The sequence below is a fragment of the Pinus tabuliformis genome, chromosome J (assembly GCF_031772625.1).
Source record: "Pinus tabuliformis cultivar Carrire ecotype Pingquan chromosome J, CPIR1, whole genome shotgun sequence".
In the NCBI taxonomy this organism is placed as follows: domain Eukaryota; kingdom Viridiplantae; phylum Streptophyta; class Pinopsida; order Pinales; family Pinaceae; genus Pinus; species Pinus tabuliformis.
Window position 1 is genome coordinate 223,157,108 of NC_142295.1, and position 20,340 is coordinate 223,177,447.

A 20,340-nucleotide genomic window follows, 5' to 3' on the forward strand; every position below is an offset into this window, starting at 1 on the left:
CTACATTTACAGGAAATAAATGTTTATAAATAGAGAAGAAAGAGGTGAGCTATTCAGATGGTTATAATCACGGACACCCGTTGAAGTCCTTTGCTTATTCTTGTTGATCTTTTGTTCAATCCCAACAACTTTTCTTAGTTGTTCGGTTGCATCCTAGTAATTGTGGTACCTAGAGAACCAGGATGGCTGGAGGCAGTAAGTCTACTGCGTGCATGAAGAGACTGATGGCTGATCTGAAGAGCCTGGAAGATGACGCCCCTGCAGGTGTTAGCGCCGAACCGAGAGAGGGCAATCTTATGATATGGGATGCCGTAATTTTCGGGTATGTATACTAGGGTTTCTGTAATTTTATATGTCTGCTTCGTCATTAAATAATAATAATCATATCTCTGCTTCTAAAATTTGGATTCATCTGAATACGCTCTTCTGTTCACATTAGATCCAAGTAGTTGACTGACCTGTGTCCATAATTGTTTGCAGGCCTCCAGACACTCCATGGGATGGCGGTGAGTATTTCCCCAAAATAAGACTTCCTGTCTACTTCAGAAATTTTGATTAACTGAACCTGATGAGTTTTGTATCGCAAATTTGTAGGCATATTCAAGCTAACGCTCGAGTTCAGGGAGAGTTACCCTAACAAACCTCCAATGGTGAGGTTTGAGTCGAAGATGTTTCACCCGAATAGTAAGTGTTGTCTACCCAAACTTCATTTCTTAGTTTTCAGTAAATACAAATTGATTATGCATTACGTTTATTTAATAGTATTCGATGTTGTAAGAACAATGAAATCTGCCCTTCTTCTTCTCAAACACTTACCGGGCATATCAGATCATAGGTTTAAAAAGCTCTTTGGTAATCATCAACGAAGTGATGTTTGGTTCGTCATGTGTAGTTTATCCAGATGGTGGTATTTGCTTGGACATTTTGCAAGACAAGTGGTGCCCAGCCTACGATGTCCCAACGGTTCTCGCTTCAATTCAGGTACATTTTTGGTTGTGAGGTGTTCTTATGATGTGGCATCGTAAAAGAAGGGAAATATAATCTACAAATGCTTTAAGTTGCAGTATTATTGATTCTCAATACTCATGTTTGTATCATTTGGGTGCAGTCATTATTGTCTGACCCAAATCCAGATTCTCCTGCGAATCCAGACGCTGCTAAGTTATACTTCAGTGATGTGAAAGAATATAAAAGAAGGGTCCGCCAGGTTGTTGAAGAGAGCTTGTCTGATGTATAACAGAAAATTAACGTGCTGATAAATATTAGAATTTGGTTTCAATTACGACTGTTGTGCGAAATTAATACTTCGTTTTTCACGTGGTCAAGTCCAGCAGAAAACGATAAAATGCGTAATTAAAATTTTAAATTTTCATACTTTTCCAAATATAAGAAAAGCAAGACATGACATGATGGACATAACTATGTTTCAATACTCTATCTTTTTTTTTTTTTATAGATAGAGAAGTGTAAAGCAAGGTATTTATTTATTTATTGTTATGATAAGGATTATGAATTATTTTTATTATTATTATTTTTTAAAATATCATATATCAATTTCCTTTTAATAATAAAAGAAATATATTATATTTTTATGGATTTATATTAAGATGTGTGGTTTTGTTATATTGAAAAAAATAAATGTTTCATTGTTATATAGTTTTTTATTTTTTATAATTATTAATAATCATGTAAAATAAAGGTTTTAGTTACTCATTGGTTTTTTTTTGCTACTTTTGTTGAATATGTGCAAAAATTATGGAAAACAATTATTAAGAACATTTTAGGAGAAATAATTATAGCCTTATTTTATTAAAGTTATCTTTTGTTAACATTAACCAGAAAATAATAGTAAAACGTTTTTTATTTAAATAAATGAATACAAATATTATTATTCTATATTAAACATTGGGTAGGCTATTAAAAAAATAGAAATTGATCGTCTTTTAACAATCAATGGTTCACTACACATGATAGCCTTAGTGAGGACTAATAACATCAAATCTTCTATCAAGTAAGCTCAATTTATTTTTCACTTCATGTAAAATCATACTAAATTTTATGACATTTCTTTCTTATGATTGCCTTCTCATTTTGCAATGAGAATGCTTCAAAACAACGAAGCATTCGAGTTACGTTACCCACAAGTCACATAAAATAGTTATTTGATGTAGGGTATTTACTCCGTAAAGAAGGAGATATTTTATTTTCATTTTAAATTTAGAATTTAATCCTCTCATATTTAACTCTTTGCCTCTTGTAATGTTCATTGATGCCCACAATATAGTGACACTCTTCCTTTGTAAGTCAAGGTTTTCTTTGTCTCTCTTTCCCTATATCTCTCCACTCTCTCACATCCTTTCTCTCTCTCTCTCATCATAGGGGTTGTAATAGGTCTAGGATGTCCATTGCATTTCTTGTTGGTAAGTTCTAGGCCCATGTGGGCTCCTTTGGTTTATGAAATAAAGTGGTTCAATGGCTCCTTTGGCCCTCTGATGTGCAGCTTTAATTACGGATAAAGAAGGGCACTGATTAGTAGGATGGTCTTCTTCACAGACAAAACACACTTTTGTGGAGTGCAATGGACATTCATTCCTAGGATGCTTTTTAGTGCACCTAGGACAAAAAATGGCCAAAGCCCTATCTACTTCATCTCGATATCTTTTGATATGCATGGCAAGCATCTGCCTCATCTCGCTCTTGAAATATTGCCACATGTTTCCAATTTCACTTTCAATGGATCAGTTGGAAGAAGAGGTATTGCTCCCAACATTTCTGTTTTAAGCCATTAGCTCTAGACGAATGTTTTTTTCTTCTTCTTCCCTATAGGTTCTTCAAATATGTCTTACTATTACCTAAGGATGTTTCTTGATTGCAGCCACCGAAGAAGAGAGAAGGTTGGTTGTGTGAAGTAGTGGGGGTGTTTGGCAAGCATTTTTTTGAATTATCTCTACTCCTACGAGGCATGAAAGGAAATCATTTTGGTTGGTTTTTGTTTTTTATGCTTATACCTGTAAAACTAAAATTGATTGAACAACAAATTGCTACTAACTGAAATCTATCTTGCTGAAATGAAAATGCAGAATTGAAATGAAAGTAGGGAATCACTAATCTATTTTGCTGAAATGAAATTGTAGAATTGAAATGAAAGCAGGAAATGATTAATCTATTTTGTTGAAATGAAATTGCAAAGTTGAAATGAAAGTGGGAAATGACTAATCTACGCTTGCTAAAATGAAATTGGAGAATTGAAATGGAAGTGGGACTGGAGTAGGTTGTATGATGGAGGAAGGGTAGGTAGGAATGTATTACAGGTGCTTTACACACTACTTTCTGAAACTGATCCAAACAAAGACTAAAAAAATAGAGATTTAGCTATTTTGACATAATCTGCCCTAAAAACCAGAAATATGATGATCAGAAGTTTATAGACAGAAAATCATGCAAGAAAGATATGGAAACTTAACAAGAACAGAGCTAAACATGAAAACACAACTGATATCAACTTTTCCAACTCAAGTTTGCGTTGGTCTCAATTCATGGTTCCAAGGAGGGAGAAATGAGATCAAGGACTGCTGGGTAGCCTTTTTGTGGATCTTTTCTGTTACCAAACTGTCAAGTCAACCAGAAGCATGAACAACTATCTCAATCATCAAAAACAACTTAAGTAATAAAGTGAGATTTAACCTAAATAACAGAACTTATTCTATGAATGCAATAAAAACACATAGAAGTACACAAAGGTGGTACTGGGCACTTGGGTTGGGCCCAACCTCAAAGGCTACAACCTACTAAGAAAGATCAGAGCTGGTGCAAAGCTAGATTCATCTTGATTGGTAACAAAGTAATAGTTACATCTCAAGAACTATCTACAAGAAGAAGCTCGAAAATGTGTTGATACAGTGCTGCACTAAAGTGCGAAAATAGACTAACAAAATGACTAAAATATAGCTAACAAAACTGAGGCCCTAAGCCTTCTTATTTATACAAATGGAGACTCCCAACAATCTTCCTAAAATTAAGGAACTCGGATTCCTAGAACTGAAGATAACAATAGTTCTACTTGACTTGCTCATGTGCCCCTTAGAAAGTGGACCTTAGTGGTCCGAGTTTCTGATGGAGAATTCGAGGTAAGGCTCATAAATGAAGGGGACACCCTCCTACAAATCCTCTCCCTTGTTCTTCCATGAATTTGGCTGCCAAATGCTCATTAAACCTTTGATTTTGTCTCAAAATTGACCAAAAATCTGCATAAAGCACACATTAGACTTTTTGGCATAATGATTACCCAATTAACTCTATTAGCATAAATATGATTAAAAACATGAAATAAACTAATGAGAATGTTGGATTAAGTTGAATTAAGAGGTAAAATGAGCCCATATAATTACTCATTTCTAGGGCTCATCAAGGATAATGATTGTACCAAGCCAAATAGAAAGTAAAACTAGAAAAAGAAAGTAGGATATGACTTATGGATGTCAAAGGAGTGATCGACATTGGGCTAGCACTGTGGTTTCCTGACATTACTTCTTCGAAAACTGGGGTTCAGAATCTCGGCTTCCTTCATTTTCAAGAAGCAGATAGTTTAGTAGGCTAAAGATTCAATCAAGATTGTCTTATAGTTCTCGGTGAAAGATTTTTACTGATGAAAATTAGTTTCATGTTCTAACTCTAACCAGAGCACTATGCTTTGCTAATCATAGTACTATGTTTTTATATGCCTATATGGTGATATAATATATTGTTTAGGTTCTTTGGACTTCTTAGGAGAGAAAACCCCCTATGAATTTCTTTAGTGCAGTGTGTGACTACCCCCGGTCTACTCTCGACATAGAGATGGAAACTCCCCATCTGTAGATTTGCAACTTGAGGTCACATTGTTCTCCACTATTCTTTATGGGTTTGAGGTGTGAGGGCCTTGCCTTTGAGACAAACTGTGCCAATTCCACATGCCATTGTTCAGTTAGAGTTTGTGACCCATTCACTCTGGCTTGAGACCACTTTTAGATTGGTCTAGCTGTTGCATCATATTTGGTATATCTTTGACACAATATTTAGTATGGAGTGTTACCCATACTTCACTTTTTACTCCTATTGGGCCATAGCCTTGAATAGAGACCCATTTATTGGCTTCATCATTGAAAGCAGAATCAAATGGACCCATTGATTGGCTTCATCATTGATGCTTTCAGAAGTTTCAGACCATCCTCTGTCAATTGGCATCTTGGTGGACAGCTTCCACATATATAGGCAGGATGTATAGGTCGCTTGACTTGACCTATCAAGTGGGTTAAAGGCCAAAATGGCCTATTTTGTAGTAATTTTTCCCTCATATGGTATGAAGTATTCAACGTGGAGTCTTGATGGATCTGCTAGTCACAACGTATGGTCTCTCCATTTGAGCTACAAGGTCTGGGTCTTTGTTTCGTTGGTAGTTCAAGGGCTTTCCTCCAAAGTTTTCCATGCCAAAAGGAAGAAGTTAGATAGTTTATGCCCCTTTTATCATCGTTTAAAATACTTGAAGCATCTTTTAAGGGATTGTAGATTTTATAGATCATGATGGAGGTTGGTGCAGGACTGGCATTTTTTTCTGCTTCGTGGGCAACTTGATTCGTGCACATAGCTTCATTGGTGTGCAGGTCTTCTTGGGGTTTTGCAGTGCTTGGTTTCATGCTTCCAGGGGTTTGTGACTCTATTTAGATTTCAACTTTGATCCACAATCAAGAAGCTTCAATGCAAGTATGCTTCAGGTCAGTTTCGTGAATTCTTTTTTTCACTTTTGGGGTAAAGATGTAGGTATGAAATTATTTGTCAAAGGATACCTCCTAATAATGGATATCGAAGAGCTCAGTGCTATCACGTATTGAGGTTATTTCTACCTTAGTTTCTCTCAAGAAGAGGATATGATTCATGTCTATATAGACTCCTTTCTTTTAGTTGGTTTTTCTGTTTCAGATACCAAGTACAATAGAGAAAAATTTTATCACTCCTTCTGGACTTCCACTAATGAGGAAACGTAATTTGCCTATTCTCGATTCTATACTACATATTAACAATGTAAAGCCCATTGCATAGTTTGTATAATAAATTTGCAATTTATGGATTCTACAGTACATATTAGCAATGTAAAGCCCATTGCATAGTGTGTATAATAAATTTTCAATTTATGTAAAACATACCTGGGTAATTGCAAAGATCTTATCGATAATTTATCAACGTTGAGTAATGTGAAGTAGCATTAAAGTCATTTTTTTCAATATAACAATAGTGTTTTCAATGGCGAAGAACAAATGGGAGGTGCAAGTCATTTAAGCATTCAAATATTACTATTGTTAAAGCCTTGCAAGGGCTAGGGGTCAATGTTTTATTGCCTGCTTCACTATTCGAGTATATGCAACTATTTTTTGTTACTCATATCTTTAATATCTCGGTTTTCTCTCATAAAGGAAGGTTCTCTTCTACATTTACATGAAAACTTTGTTTTCTAGCCCAAGCACAATTTGAGGAATGAAAAAATCTCTTCTGAATACAATACTTTTTTGTATAGATTGTCATCAATGCTAGTTATTTCCATGGTTTTCCTATCTTACCTGGAGTATATCTTTCCCAGGGATTTTTTTTCGAGATTTCTATTTGAGAATTAAACTAATTAGTTAATCCTAAACTACCGTTGACCTATATATATGTGTATGTGGGCATTAAAGTATCCTTGAAGTATATATATATATATATATATATATATATATATATATATATATATATATATATATATATATATATACATGGGCATTAAACTACCTTCGATGATTTTCTTGTCTTACCTAGAGTATATCTTTCCTAGGGCGTTTTGTTTTCGAAATTTTTATTTGAGAAATGAACTGATTAGTTAGTCCTAAACTACTGTTGAACTATATATATGTTTATGTGGGTATTAAACTACTCTTGAAGTATATATATATATGTGTGTGTGTGTGTGTGTTGTTAGCATCTCTCATAAAACAATAATAAATCCAACAATAAATTAATTAATTAAATATTCCAAGTTAGGAATTTGTGCCTAACTCTTGTGTTGTTCCTCTAAGATAGGAGTTAGTTTAGGTAACTCCTATATTGGTGTGTGTCTGGTGAGAAATTATCTCAACCAAAGGAGAAATTATCTCAACCAAAAGTGTCTAAGATAGCACGCACTATCTTGAGAACATTGTCTCTCATCTATTTATTTGTAACACTATATTCAATTATTTTAATGTATGAATGAGAGATAATACATGAGGAAGCATGAAGCTTCAGCCTTTTTCCGCCCATATTTTGTGTCTGATTTTTATATGTGTTTTTCTGTAATTTGTTTGAGTTAGTTTCATTTTCAATATGTGGTATCAGAGCTCGGATTGGAAAGTACCCGCTGAGGTCGAAAATTGAAATCGTTGGGTTTTTCATTTTTTTCAGTGATATGATTTATAATCGACATGAATAAGAGCAAGAAAGTTGTGGCGGCTTTGGGAATTAGTGGCGCAGGAATATTTGTGATTGAGATTGCATCATCGTAAGCTCCAAGATTCCACGTGCTTAAGATGGAGTATTGATATCTCTTTCCTTGTCGAGACTGAAAGTCACTTTTTATTGAGGTTAAGTTTATAAGTTCTTCCATTCGTGTCAACGTGTGGGGTTGTTGTAGAAATCGGTTTTTTCTTAGAGCCACGCCTGAAGGATACATAAGACCAAAAGTAAACAGTTTTAGACTTCGATCGACCACCATACGAGGCTAGACTATGACATCTGCTGCTCCAGATTACCGGGAAAATGTTTGGATTTTGATCTTTGATGATTACCTGCACTAGCATTATGTGTATGAGCACAAGCTCTACGCATAAATGTAATACTAGCTGGAGTAAGAGGAGGCTTTGATAACTTCCCACAGGAAGGAAATTAAAGACACGCGAATAAATGAAGCTGGTATTGGCAGTCTGGAGATCTGCGCGTGGAGAACTGCGTTGAAGATCTAGTTGATGGTGTTGCATTGAGGAAGCAGTTTGCAGTGGATGCATGGTACATACGTTGTTGTATCTTTGGAGAGAGCTAAAATAAATTCCAAGTTCTGAGTTGTAGCATCCGTTATGTGAGGACCTGCATTGGAGCATCAGCTGTGTGAGGAACTGTATTTTATCTGTAGTCGATATTAGAAGAACTATGTGTAGAGCGCAACAGTGGCCATGGTGAAGAGATTTTCGTGCATAAGGACGTTGAATTTGGAGACTGAATCATGGGTCAAACATAAATGTATTTTTTGTTGGAACCTGTGACACACTCCCTTTTGATGTAAATGTAAGTTCCTTTCGATACTGCAACGTATGAAAGATATTCCTTTCTATTTCAAAAAAAATATTTGAATTCGATTTGTGTTTGTTGAACATTCCATCCATGCAATTCTACAAGGACTGGATTATTCTTAAAAGGGAAAATTTCATCATCTACAAACCTGGATTATTCTCGCAAGTTTAAAGACAGAAATTGTTAATTCTGGACCAGCAATTGATTATTTTGGTGGTTGAATATTACATCTGTTGGTTAACGGTTGAGATCTTCATCTTTGGAGGACCGAATTCCTTTTCTGAAGAAGGCAAGTTTATCATTTATACGCATGATTCTTCTCTATATAACTAAAGGTTGAGCTTGACATATTTATGGGTAAGTTTCTTGGCCGAGTTCTGCTCTTGGTGTGGCTACTGTAGTGTCCTGAGCGTTTGTTTGTGCACTGAGCGAGCGTGGAATATGGTTAAGTGATATTTCAACATGTGATAAATTATTTTTTATGTTTGGGAGGAATAAGGTGATAAAGTGTGATTTTTAGGAGAGATAAGGAGTGAATAAAATCATTTATTTGTAATGGAGAGATAAGGTAAATTTTATTTTGTAATTTTGGAGCAATAAGTGTGCATTTTTTTCAAGTGTGGAGTGACAAGTGAGATTCTTTTATAAATTAAGGGATTATTTCCCTATAATGGAGTGATAAGGATTGAATTTTCTTTCTCTGTAAGTTTGAACTGATCGGTTTTTCAAAAGAAAGCTCATTGTTGTAGGAGGTTGAGTCAGTTTTTTGAACGAATTTGCTTCCAAAATTTGCGAGCATCAGATTCTCACTATTTGAGAAAGCTTCAGTGGAAATGTTGTAAAAGATGAAAGATTGATGACCTTATTACTTAATAAAGACATATTTTTTTGTGGTGATTGTGTCCTAGATCCGCCCAAAATTGAATAAAGGGATCTTAGGTACACGAAGAGTGTGTTGATGATGGTGCATGCTTCATGTTGTTGATTTTTGATTTGTGTCTAGTTTTGACACATAAATGATCTCATTTAACACACATAAAAGCACAACACCTGTAACGAAATAACTGCAAGGAAGGATAATTAAGCTCAACACATACAACAACTAATCAAAGCTTTCAACATCGAGATTCTACCTCAACGAACAATTTCACTCAATACAATCAAGTTAATGAATCTGTAAACTTCAACTTTTCAAGGCACAGTCTACATCAACATTGTTGAACTTGTAATCAAACTCAAATCACATTGAATTGTAAGGGTGCATTCTCGGTTGAAACCGACACCCAAGTCTTGAATTGAGTCAAATTTCATTCATTGTCGTGAATCATTGAAATCATTGTAAGCTTTTTTGGGTGCATTTTCGACAGTGTTCGACACGCTTCCTTTAAGCAGAATCAAGTGAATGCACGAATTTCAACTCTAACGCAAACAAGAAACAAGTTCACATCTCCTGCAAGTGAGCGTGAGTATTCATTCAAGCAATTTGCGTCAAAACAGTACAAAGTTCAGACTTTCAAGCGAGCCAAAGTGAAGATCATTGCAGCAACCATCAAAGCAACCAAATAAGTTCAACTCTAACACCAATCAACCAAGTTGAAATTGACATCAAGCGAGCGTGGCTATTCCTTCAAGTGAGCGTCAAGTCATCAAATAAGGCAACTGAGCATTCACACAAACGCGATCATCATCAAGCGAGTGTGTATTCCAAAATTTAAGCAAGAAATTTCTACAACTCTAGCAAGTGTTCCCAGCAAGTGCAATAAGAAACAAATCAAGTGAGCGTTCCATGCAAGTCCCATAGCAAGCGAGCTTGTCATCCAAGTAACAAAATCAAGTGCAACAATTCAAAGCACGACATCTACAACAAGAGAGCCTGATTTCAATTAAGCAAGTTCAGATGGCGCAACATATTCAGTTGTTACACATTCTTCACATTTTGATCATCTCCAGTGATGAAGACATGGTGCACATCAGGAAAGAAACTCTTTTTGATCTTTCACGGCATCTACAACAAACACATGAAACCATTGAGTTTCTTCAACTAGAGTCGCAACTACAAAGAAATGAGCTGCAACAAAAGAGTGCTTCTTCCAAGTCATTCAACCATACAGATGAAGATAAAGATGTTGATTCCAAATCAATTATCCAAACAACTTCAAGTGTCGAAGTTGTTCATGATCAAATTCAAATTTCTTCCAAACCCATCATTAAGCAATGGGAAGAGATTCAAAATAACAAGGATTGACGAGGCTTAGGATATGTCACTGATGACACCAACTTACATATCCCAGATTATTCCAAGCCAATTCAATTCGTGAGTGCAGGATTTCTTTAACCACTCACCTCAGTAGGTTCTAAGAAAGTTCCAGACAAATAGAATTGTACGCAACTTGAAACTGAAGTCCAACCGAAATGTTCTCATTGTCAAAGAACCGGTCATATGGAAGATCAGTGTTTTGATCTCCATCTTTGTTGCCATTGTGGCAAGCCCAATCATTCCTCAGAAAAATTTAGCAACCAACAAAAATCAGCCAGATTGAAGATACATTATGAATGGATCGATCCTTGGGAATGGTCATCTACAGTCAAACCCTTATCTCAGTTCTACAACCAACTATAATCACACATAGTGCAGCCAACAGTGAACCGATGATGGTACTCTCATGAAGTTGAATGAGAGAGTACGACAGTGAAACTCTCCTACACCTGAAGGGGGGGAGTTCAAATATATTTTGGAGAAGATTGTCTCTCCTTTCAGCTGACAAAGGTGGGAAAATGTCAATGAAATTGACAAGTGGTTTTCAGACTGAAAGTCTCGACAACATGAGCGAAGTAGCCAGTGGGCATCTTCATCAGCCAGTGGGCATTTGTCATCAACAGTAAGCATCAGCAAATTCGCCAGTGGGCGATCGACAGCCAAAGCAGTAGTGAGCAGCTTTCATAATAGCAAAAGAAACATTGAGTTGTTTTTCGACATCTTCAGCCAGTGGGCAATCATCATCGGCAAACACGCCAGTGGGCGTTCATCAAATTGTGTCAGTGGACACCGGATGCTGTTTTCAAACAAAGTACAGTTGGATCCTTTTGCGGCTTGGCACGTGATGGAGTTGTCAAGAAACATTCAGAGATGAATCAGGCATGCAGTTGATTCATGTTCTCTTTAGATTTGAGTTTTTTCCAGCATCCAGTTTTGGCGGTTTTTTCAGGCAATGTTTTTGAGGATCAACATGAGAACTTGGAAGATGGTTCCTCGTTCTTATTTTGGATTTATCATTGAAGGGGGGAATGTTAGCGTCTCTCATAAAACAATAATAAATCCAAAAATTAATTAATTAATTAAATATTCCAAGTTAGGAATTTGTGCCTAACTCTTGTGTTGTTCCTCTAAGATAGGAGTTAGTTTAGGTAACTCCTATATTGGTGTGTGTATGGTGAGAAATTATCTCAACCAAAGGAGAAATTATCTCAACGAAAAGTGTCTAAGATAGCACGCACTATCTTGAGAACATTGTCTCTCATCTATTTATTTGTAACAATATATTCAATTATTTTAATGTATGAATGAGAGATAATACATGAGGAAGCATGAAGCTTCAGCCTTTTTCCATCCATATTTTGTGTCAGATTTTTTATATGTGTTTTTCTGTAATTTGTTTGAGTTAGTCTCATTTTCAATATGTGTGTGTATGTGGGCATTAAAAAGTAGCTTGAGAAAGTTGTGTTGTTCACAAAATCTGAACATGATCCATTGGAAAAGCTTGTAAATAAATGTTAAGGGATGTCTTGAGCGTGTCAGAAAAATTTAGTGAATAAAAATAATGGCTAGTTTGAACATGTTTGAATGTATAAGAAAATGATTTTTTTCTTTTGAATACCGAATTATTCTGCACTTATTTGTTTGGTTTAACAACGTGATCATATTCACACAGGTTTATTGTATAGAACATCTATAACCTTTTAAGCAAATAAATTATTTATTGGGAAGGTATGTCATTGCATCACAACCTTGTTTATCCTTTAACAATAACCAATTTACTTCCCATAAACGACAACCTAAAAGAAATTCTCTTCACTTGTAGGGACGCATTGAGAAAAACACCACACAAATCAATCTTCATATTCAATGTAATCCATAATTCGACAGAAAACTCATGCTTAATGCACAAGGAAATGGTGACTTAACACACCAAACAAATACTTTTCTTCATGTTGGCTTAACAGCCAAGAACCAGTCCCACACAGCCATCGACAGGTCGAAACACGAGTGGAGGCCAGTATTTTCAATAGGGATTATGGCACAATATTTGCAGCAACTTCTTAAATTTATAGCAACGATGGTTTCTGCAAATAATCATCTCCCACGCAACTCAAATATTTGCAATGTTTGATTCCACACAAGCCTTAACATGATCAAGACCTCTTGGCACGTAGTCCACAATGAATATTATATAGTGATCTTGACTCTATCTGTCACAATATCAAATCGTGATCTCGCTCTAGTACCATATCATGTTAGATAAACTTGACCCTATGGTGGAGTTGAGGTTATGTCAAGAGTTATGGTTAACAGTTGTGGTTTTGGGCACCTAGTATTAGTGACTCATGGTATTACATGTAGTTGAAGCCCTTAAAAGGCTTCTGTATTCTCCATTGTAGGCAACCATGGTTGAGATTTAAAGCTCAGGTTCTTGGCTGACTTGGCTATGTTTTAGCCAAGGACAATGTTAGATCTATTATTGGTTGGTTTTTCCCAATTTTGGGGTTTTCCATATAATCATGGTGTACATGGTTGTAATGTGTATTTATTGATTTTTATATTTATTTCTCTTCAACCCTAACAAGTGGTATCAGATCTCTGGTTGGCAAGGGCCCTGGCTAGCTGTTCAAAATGTTCCCATCGATGAAATAGTGGCACTGGTTGAAGCAATAGCTCGTTGCACAAACCAGCAGTGTTCGTTGAGTGATGGTTCGATGTGGAGCAAGAAGAAAACGAAGATTGAAGGCTTTTCCAAGGCCTGGTTCGATGAGGAGCAAGAAGAAAATGAAGAATTAAATGCAGAGGCACTGCCCATGGAGAAGGTAGAAGCGCCAGCAGTGGGTCGCGGGGTGAAAAGAAACCATGGGGAGCAAAAAGAAAATGAAGAATTAAACGTAGAGGTAGTGCCCACGGAGGAGGCAGCAAAAGTGCCAGCAATGTGTCGTGGGCTGAAAAGAAACCACGGGGAGGAAGAGGAATAACACAGACATTAAAATAAAATGTGGAAAATTCTCGGGCCGCGTGGGGCTGAAAAGAAACCACAAGGAGGAAGAGGAATAACACAGACGTTAAAAGAAAATGCGGAAAATTATCAGGCTTCGTGGCTGGTAATGTACAAAGAGTTATACGGGATCGATCCTAAGCAATAAAACTCCCTCTCGATCAAATATTTGGTGGCCAGAGTTGAGGAAGATGTCGCTAAGGGCAAGAAATAGGAGGAACGTGTTCCTCTGCTCGGGGTGGACCCAACTGAAAAGATTTGGGTGCTGCCGGACGGGATCCTACGGGAACGCGAATCTGTCTGGAAAAAATAAAAAATAAAGGGTTGGGTCAGAGCGAGAGCGTGACAGAGCGGGACAACACGTAGATTGTTTTTCCTTCTTCTCTGCATTGACTACATGAGGAGGAGTCATCTGCACGCAGAGGTCGAAGTGTGATAGAGTCTGCGTGAGGAGGCCATTCTCTGTATTGATTGCGTGAGGAGGATTCATCTGCACGCGGAGGTTAGAGCGTCACATAGTCTGTGTGAGGAGGTCATCTGCGTTTGAGGAGGAGTACCCTTTGCTGCGTGAAGGTGTCATGTATTCTATGAAGGAAGGCCAAACCCCATCTCTACATGAAGTGTCACATCAGCAGAGTGTGAAGAGTCTGCCAAATCTCTGTTGGAGGTAAAATTTTTCATGTAAATGGTATACGACTGTAAGACCTGGTAAGTTATGCATACCTCAGTAAATCACTGGTAAAGTCTGAATGTCCACTTAGGTGATATGGGGATGCATGTGGTGGTATGATGAAGCATGCTGAACTAGGACAGCATGTGAGATTATCAAATACCCTAACATTGACTAGGTAGGGCAAGGAGGTGAGTGGTGGCTGGCTCACTTGGCAGATTTGGCTAGTTTTGGCCAAGCGAAACCCAAAGTCAAGTTTAAAGTGGGGATTGCTAGATAAACTTGACCCTATGGTGGAGTTGACGTTATGTCAACAGTTATGGTTAATAGTTGTGGTTTTGGGCACCTAGTATTGGTGACTCATGATATTGAGCTCATGGTATTACATGTAGTTGAAGGCCTTAAAAGGCTTGTGTATTCTCCATTGCAAGCAGCCATTGTTGAGCAGCGAAAGTTCAGGACGTTGGTTGGCTTGGCTATGTTTTAGGCAAGGACAATATTAGATCTATTGTTGGTTGGTTTTTCCTCGAATTGGGGGTTTTTAGATAATCATGGTGTACATGGTTTGAATGTATATTTCTTGATTGTTATATTTATTTCTCTTGAACCCTAACATATTAGAGGTGAAACACTGAACAAAAGAAACTAAATATTGCATTCCAACATTTTCAATTTATACACTCAATTTCACTAAATTATACACTGAATGAGTCGCAGATTCAATAGTGGGTCACAGATGCAATTATCAACTACTGCCAACTATTAATTTATATGGTGTGCACATCCCTAACCAACAATTAATCGTTGGCATATGAATAGACATTGTGATAATTATTCTAATAAGAATTGCGCTCATGAGATTACCACAACATCTAGAACAACTCATCTAAGCATCATCATGACTTAGCATAATGTGGAGAAAAAATTGAAATGTGAATAGAGGCACAACTAATGAATCCTGAAATTGGAGGCTAGAGAGCATCTCCTTTGCTCAATTCCTCATTGTCTAGGAAGACTCACAACCGGTAGGGTACGAGGGGATGACAAAAGAGGCTGGAAACATTCCTCATGGTGCAATATCCTCTCTCTTTGAGAAAATAGTCCAATGATGTTGGCGTCGAAATAATCACTGGGGTCATATGTTTTAGTTATATAAGATTTTATTTAACCAAGGATTGAGGAAATAATCCAATGAATTGACGTCGCATATATAACTTGTTGGATTTTAAATAAACATTGTGGTCATATGTTATAGTTATATAACTTTTTATTTAACCAAGGTTTAGAAGTACATGCACTCACTTAAAAATAATAGTCTGAATTTTAATGGAACATTATTTAATTTAATTTGTACAAGATACTTAAATCATGAAAATAAAAATCACTAATAAGAAAACAAATAAAAGCATTTATTTATGTTCAATGTTATACAATACCAATAATATGGCCCCAACAATTTCTTCTAAGGCAAGCCCTAAAAAAATAAAAACTCAAAGTTGCATGTCAACCTATTTGAATGTAATTGAAACCATGGTACCTAATATTTATAGGTAGGAAATAACTTATAGTCAAGATGAAATGAAATGGAATCAATCCTATTCTAAATAACCATAATTCATTAAATGCATGACAAATATAATATGGTCAACACATCCAGATCAAAAATATTGTATCCTAGTAATCCATGTCACTAAGCCCTCCTAGGTGCATAAAAGCCTCCATTACAAGCTAGCATCACAGCAAGAATTTCACCATTGGAATATTTCATTTCCTCAAACAAATCCTTTAGGAGATTGATCTAATCTTGCATGACACAAATGCATAAAGGTCAAGTTCTCTTAAGAATCATGCATCTTCATCAAAATTCACATTTTGTTTCACTGCAATCCTTTTTTTTTCTTCAATGTACATATTGTAAGTTTTGAAAGTGAGAGTATATGCCACAAAAATATCCTTTATGCATGAGGATTCCAACTCTTCCTCTTCTCCTTATGAAGATGAATGTAAATTTGACATTAAAGTAGGTAGAAATGTGATACATTTGGTTTTATACAAATGAATTGGTCCTTTAGTCTCTTTTCCTTCAAGATCTTGCCAAGGCATATGCTCAAAATATAGGTTATGGTATTAGAAACTTATTCTAAAACAAAAATGGGAAAATCCATGTCATGGATCACAAATTTAGTAGCTTAGCATAATACACACTATCATTCAAGGAAGTGAAAAACATAATCCATACATATATTAATGGATTAGCATGGGAACCTCCTTCAATTTTTCTTCTTTTCACATTTATTGAAAATTTAGTTTGGACATCCTTGACAAGTATAAGTACATTGCATACAACTTACCTTTTGTGAAGTATCTTCACTACTCAAAATTTCTCTAAGAGATGGAGTTTCATTAGTTTAAAAATTTTGATGATAGTCTATGATTCATTCAAAATGACAAAGCCTTGTACCAGCATCCACACTTTGTTAATGATCTCATTTCCTGAGAAGTTCTTCCTCTAGATTTTCAAAGTGTTGGATATGCTGAAACTGTCCCTATCAGTTTGTCTGAAGATTGAGGCCATCAAGTTCCACACCTTAGCAGAAAAAGGGAAGAGGTTGAGAAGGTGTTTAATTGTTTCCTCATGTGAGCCACATAGGTGACATTTGGAAGGGCCAATGAAGCCTTTCTTTAGGAGGTATTTCCAAGTTAGGATATTTTTTTGATGCACTAGCTAGATGAATAACTTTATTTTCATCCAATGAGAAGTTTGCCAAAGCTCCTTCCAGACTTGATGAGTGTTCATAATGTTAAAACCTGTGATTGCCTGTTTTTCCTCTTTATGGTTAAGGTTACCTTCATTATTCTTCCCCCGTATTAATTTGTTAGGTGAGGTTGAAACCAGAATCTATCTATGCTCTAAGTCCTCGATAAGAACATCTGCCTTGGCCTTCAAAGGACTCTCATCACTGTAACTTAGATCCTTCCATTTCGTCCATTTCATATTATTCCCTCCCTGGTTCCAGAAATCTTTTACCAATAACAAACCTTTACTATCTGTGTCTCTCTTGAGGGCTTCCATGTCATTCCTGTACAACATGGGTTCCTATTGCTAGCTGTCCTCCAAAAATCGAGCACGGTCCCCTGCTCGAACTTCCCAAAAATAGTGTTGTTGAACAATGCTTTTGTTCTCCCATACAAGGTTCCAAATGTGTGAGCCCCTGTTTTTCCCTGGCATTCTAATGTGATCCTTCTCCTATGCTTGGCATATTTTTCCTGATCTTGTCCTGAAGTTTATTTAAAATTGGTTCCCATATTTTCTTGCTGAGAGGTTTGTCAGTAAGAGGAATGCCAAGATATTTTGAAAGTAACTATTCCCTTTGAAAACCAAGAATCTTGGTAATGTTTCTCTTTATAGCAATATTAGTATTAAAGAAAAAAACTTTCGACTTGTTGAGGCTTACCTTTGTACCTACTGCCATAGAAAGGTTGTTTAGATATTTTTTATTTCTCTTGCTTCCCTAACTGTGGGTATGCCCTGCAACATAGTATCATCCACAAATTGTTGATGAGTGTTAGCCTCTCCACCTAGGGTGAGCTTGATATCTTGAACTTGACCTTCATCATTTTCCCTTTTGATTTCCCTACCTAGCCCTTCCATCATGAGGATGAAGAGGAAAGGTGAGAGTGGCACCTTGTCTGAGTCCTCTGGAAGGTGTGAATGTACTTGAAGGAGCTCCATTAAGAAAAATGGAAAAACTGGTTGTGGTAACTAGTACCCTAACCCATATTATCCAGTTTTGGTCAAAGCCATATGATCTTAGAATAGCTTTGATATAAGACCAGCTGAGTTTGTCATAGGCTTTCACAATTTCCAACTGAATGATCATACCTGCCTCCTTGTTGCATTTGAGAGAGTGTACTACCTCATGTGCTTGGATGATGTTGTTGAGAATTTGTCTTCCTTTCACATAGCCTGTTTTCTCTTCCGAGATGAGTGAAGGTAGCAGGGGCTTGAGTCTATTAGCTATCACTTTGGAAATGATTTTATACACCACATTACATAGTGCTATGGGTCGAAATCCATTTGGAGTTATAGCATTTTCCTTTTTGGTGATTAAAGATATCATGGAAGAATTTAGTTCTTTAAGAATCTTTTTGGATGTTCTTGAGTCTTCCACAACCTCGAGGATGTCTTGTTTGACTATTCCCCAGTAGACTTTGAAGAAGTCTACATTGAAACCATCTGGACCTGGTGCTTTTCCACTTTGCATTTCCTTAATCACCTCACTGAACTCGTCTTCCGAGGCTAGCCTGTTGAGATTGTGGTTGTCCTCTCTGGTGACCTACTTTGGAATATATTGGGTGAACTAATCAATGAACCTAGATCTATCCTCCATTGGCTCCTTTGAAATATTGAGGAAGTGTTGTGCTAGACTGGATTCCATGTCCTTATGAGAGACGAGCTCAACACCTTGAGAATCCTTAATCTTTGTGATTCTGTTATGTGTCATATGGGCCATAGTGGACTCGTGGAAGAACTTTGTATTTCTTTCTCCCTCTTTGATCCATTGAATCCTAGATTTCCTCTTGTAAGCATCTATCCTCCTATTCTTCCTGCAAAGAGTTAGTTATTTTTTTCCTTTCCTCATTGAATCCCTCTGTGATATTAATCTGATTGATTACCTGGAGTTTTTTCTCAGTTTCTGTTTTGGCCTTGAGGATATCGCCAAATTCCTTTTTGTTCCAATATTTAAGTTTGGATTTAATATGTTTTAGTCTCTATTGGAGCATGTATATTTTAGTACCCTGAATATTCAGATCCTCTTTCCACCATTTGTCAATGTTACTAGTGAAATTGGGGTGTGAGAGCCAGGAATTTTCGAATTTGAAGGGCCTGTTTCTTGGAGTGCCCATAAAGGAAGCTTCTAGCTAAACTGGCCAATGATTTGAACCTCCAAAGGGTAGAATGGAAGGTGTGATGGTTGGTCTTGAGAGGAGGAGATCCTCAAAAACAATAAATCTATCATGTTTTGAAGCCACTTGAGATGCCCCTCCCCTTTTATTGTTCCAAGTGAAGGTTCCTTTTATTGTTTTAGTGTCCACTAGTACCATGTTCATAACGAAATCTTGGAAGGCTTTAGATTCTTTGCCTAGCTGTCTAGTGGCTCCTTTTTTTCTGAAAGAGATCTTATCATATTAAAATCACCTGCAACTATTCAAGCATATTGGGATGTCGTGCTCTTAGACCTTATAGGGAGGTAAGAAGCTTGAGTTTATCCGCTTTATCTTGAGGTCCATAAACATTTTTTATCATGTATGTCTCCTTATAACCTACAAGACTACACACCAAAGATAGATAGTTCCCGGATGCTTCAACATCCAAGATTCCAAATTTTTGTGGATCCCACAACATAAGAATCCCACCTACCGAGTTATTTGCGTTAACCTCTAAATACTGATACTTGATTAACCATTTGTTATGAATTTCTCTTATTTTATCCATCAAACATTTGGTTTCCTGAATAAAGACCATGTTTCGTGTTTCTTCTTTTATTTTGTTACATAGATTCCTTTGTTTCCTTGTATTACCTATACCTCTAATATTTCAGGTCGTGAGCATCATTAAGAAAGGTTAGTAAAGGAATAGCTGGTAAGATCTTTCATCTTACCTGAGTTAATCAGTAGTTTTCCACATTCATTTAGCAGTTCATTATGTCTTTTCCTTCCTGAGTTCTTTGGAGATTGTGCCTGTGAGTTCTCCATCATTTTGACCCCACTTGGCTCCTGGCTTTCATGGTTTATTTTCACCAAATTTCCCTTCGATTGTGCTCTTCATAGAAAGAGTTGTTGAACTTGATCATAATCTTTTCTTGGCAAGGAGTCAACTCCTTTGTTCTTTCCTTGTTCCAAAAATAGTTCTAGATCTAGATTCTCCCTGTCTATAATCTCCTGTAGTTCTTGGTCCTCCATTCCTACCTCACCTAGAGTCATCTCATGGTCCTTACTGATCTCCATGCAGTTTTTTAGCTCATCCTTTTGCTGGTTGTTTACTATGATATCCTCCATTTCAGCTTCCATGTCCTGCTCCTT

At 36.6% G+C, this 20,340-nt stretch overlaps 1 protein-coding gene across 1 annotated transcript; it reads left to right on the forward strand.

Annotated features, from left to right (window-relative positions):
- The first annotated feature begins 206 nt into the window (after positions 1–206).
- LOC149226516 (ubiquitin-conjugating enzyme E2 1-like) lies at positions 207–13,566 on the forward strand. The gene is made up of 6 exons (XM_089380218.1): positions 207–322; positions 481–506; positions 595–684; positions 893–981; positions 1,109–1,231; positions 13,171–13,566. The coding sequence occupies exons 1-6, from the start codon at positions 213–215 to the stop codon at positions 13,564–13,566; spliced, it is 834 nt and encodes a 277-aa protein (XP_089236344.1). The 5' UTR covers positions 207–212.
- Positions 13,567–20,340: the final 6,774 nt, after the last annotated feature.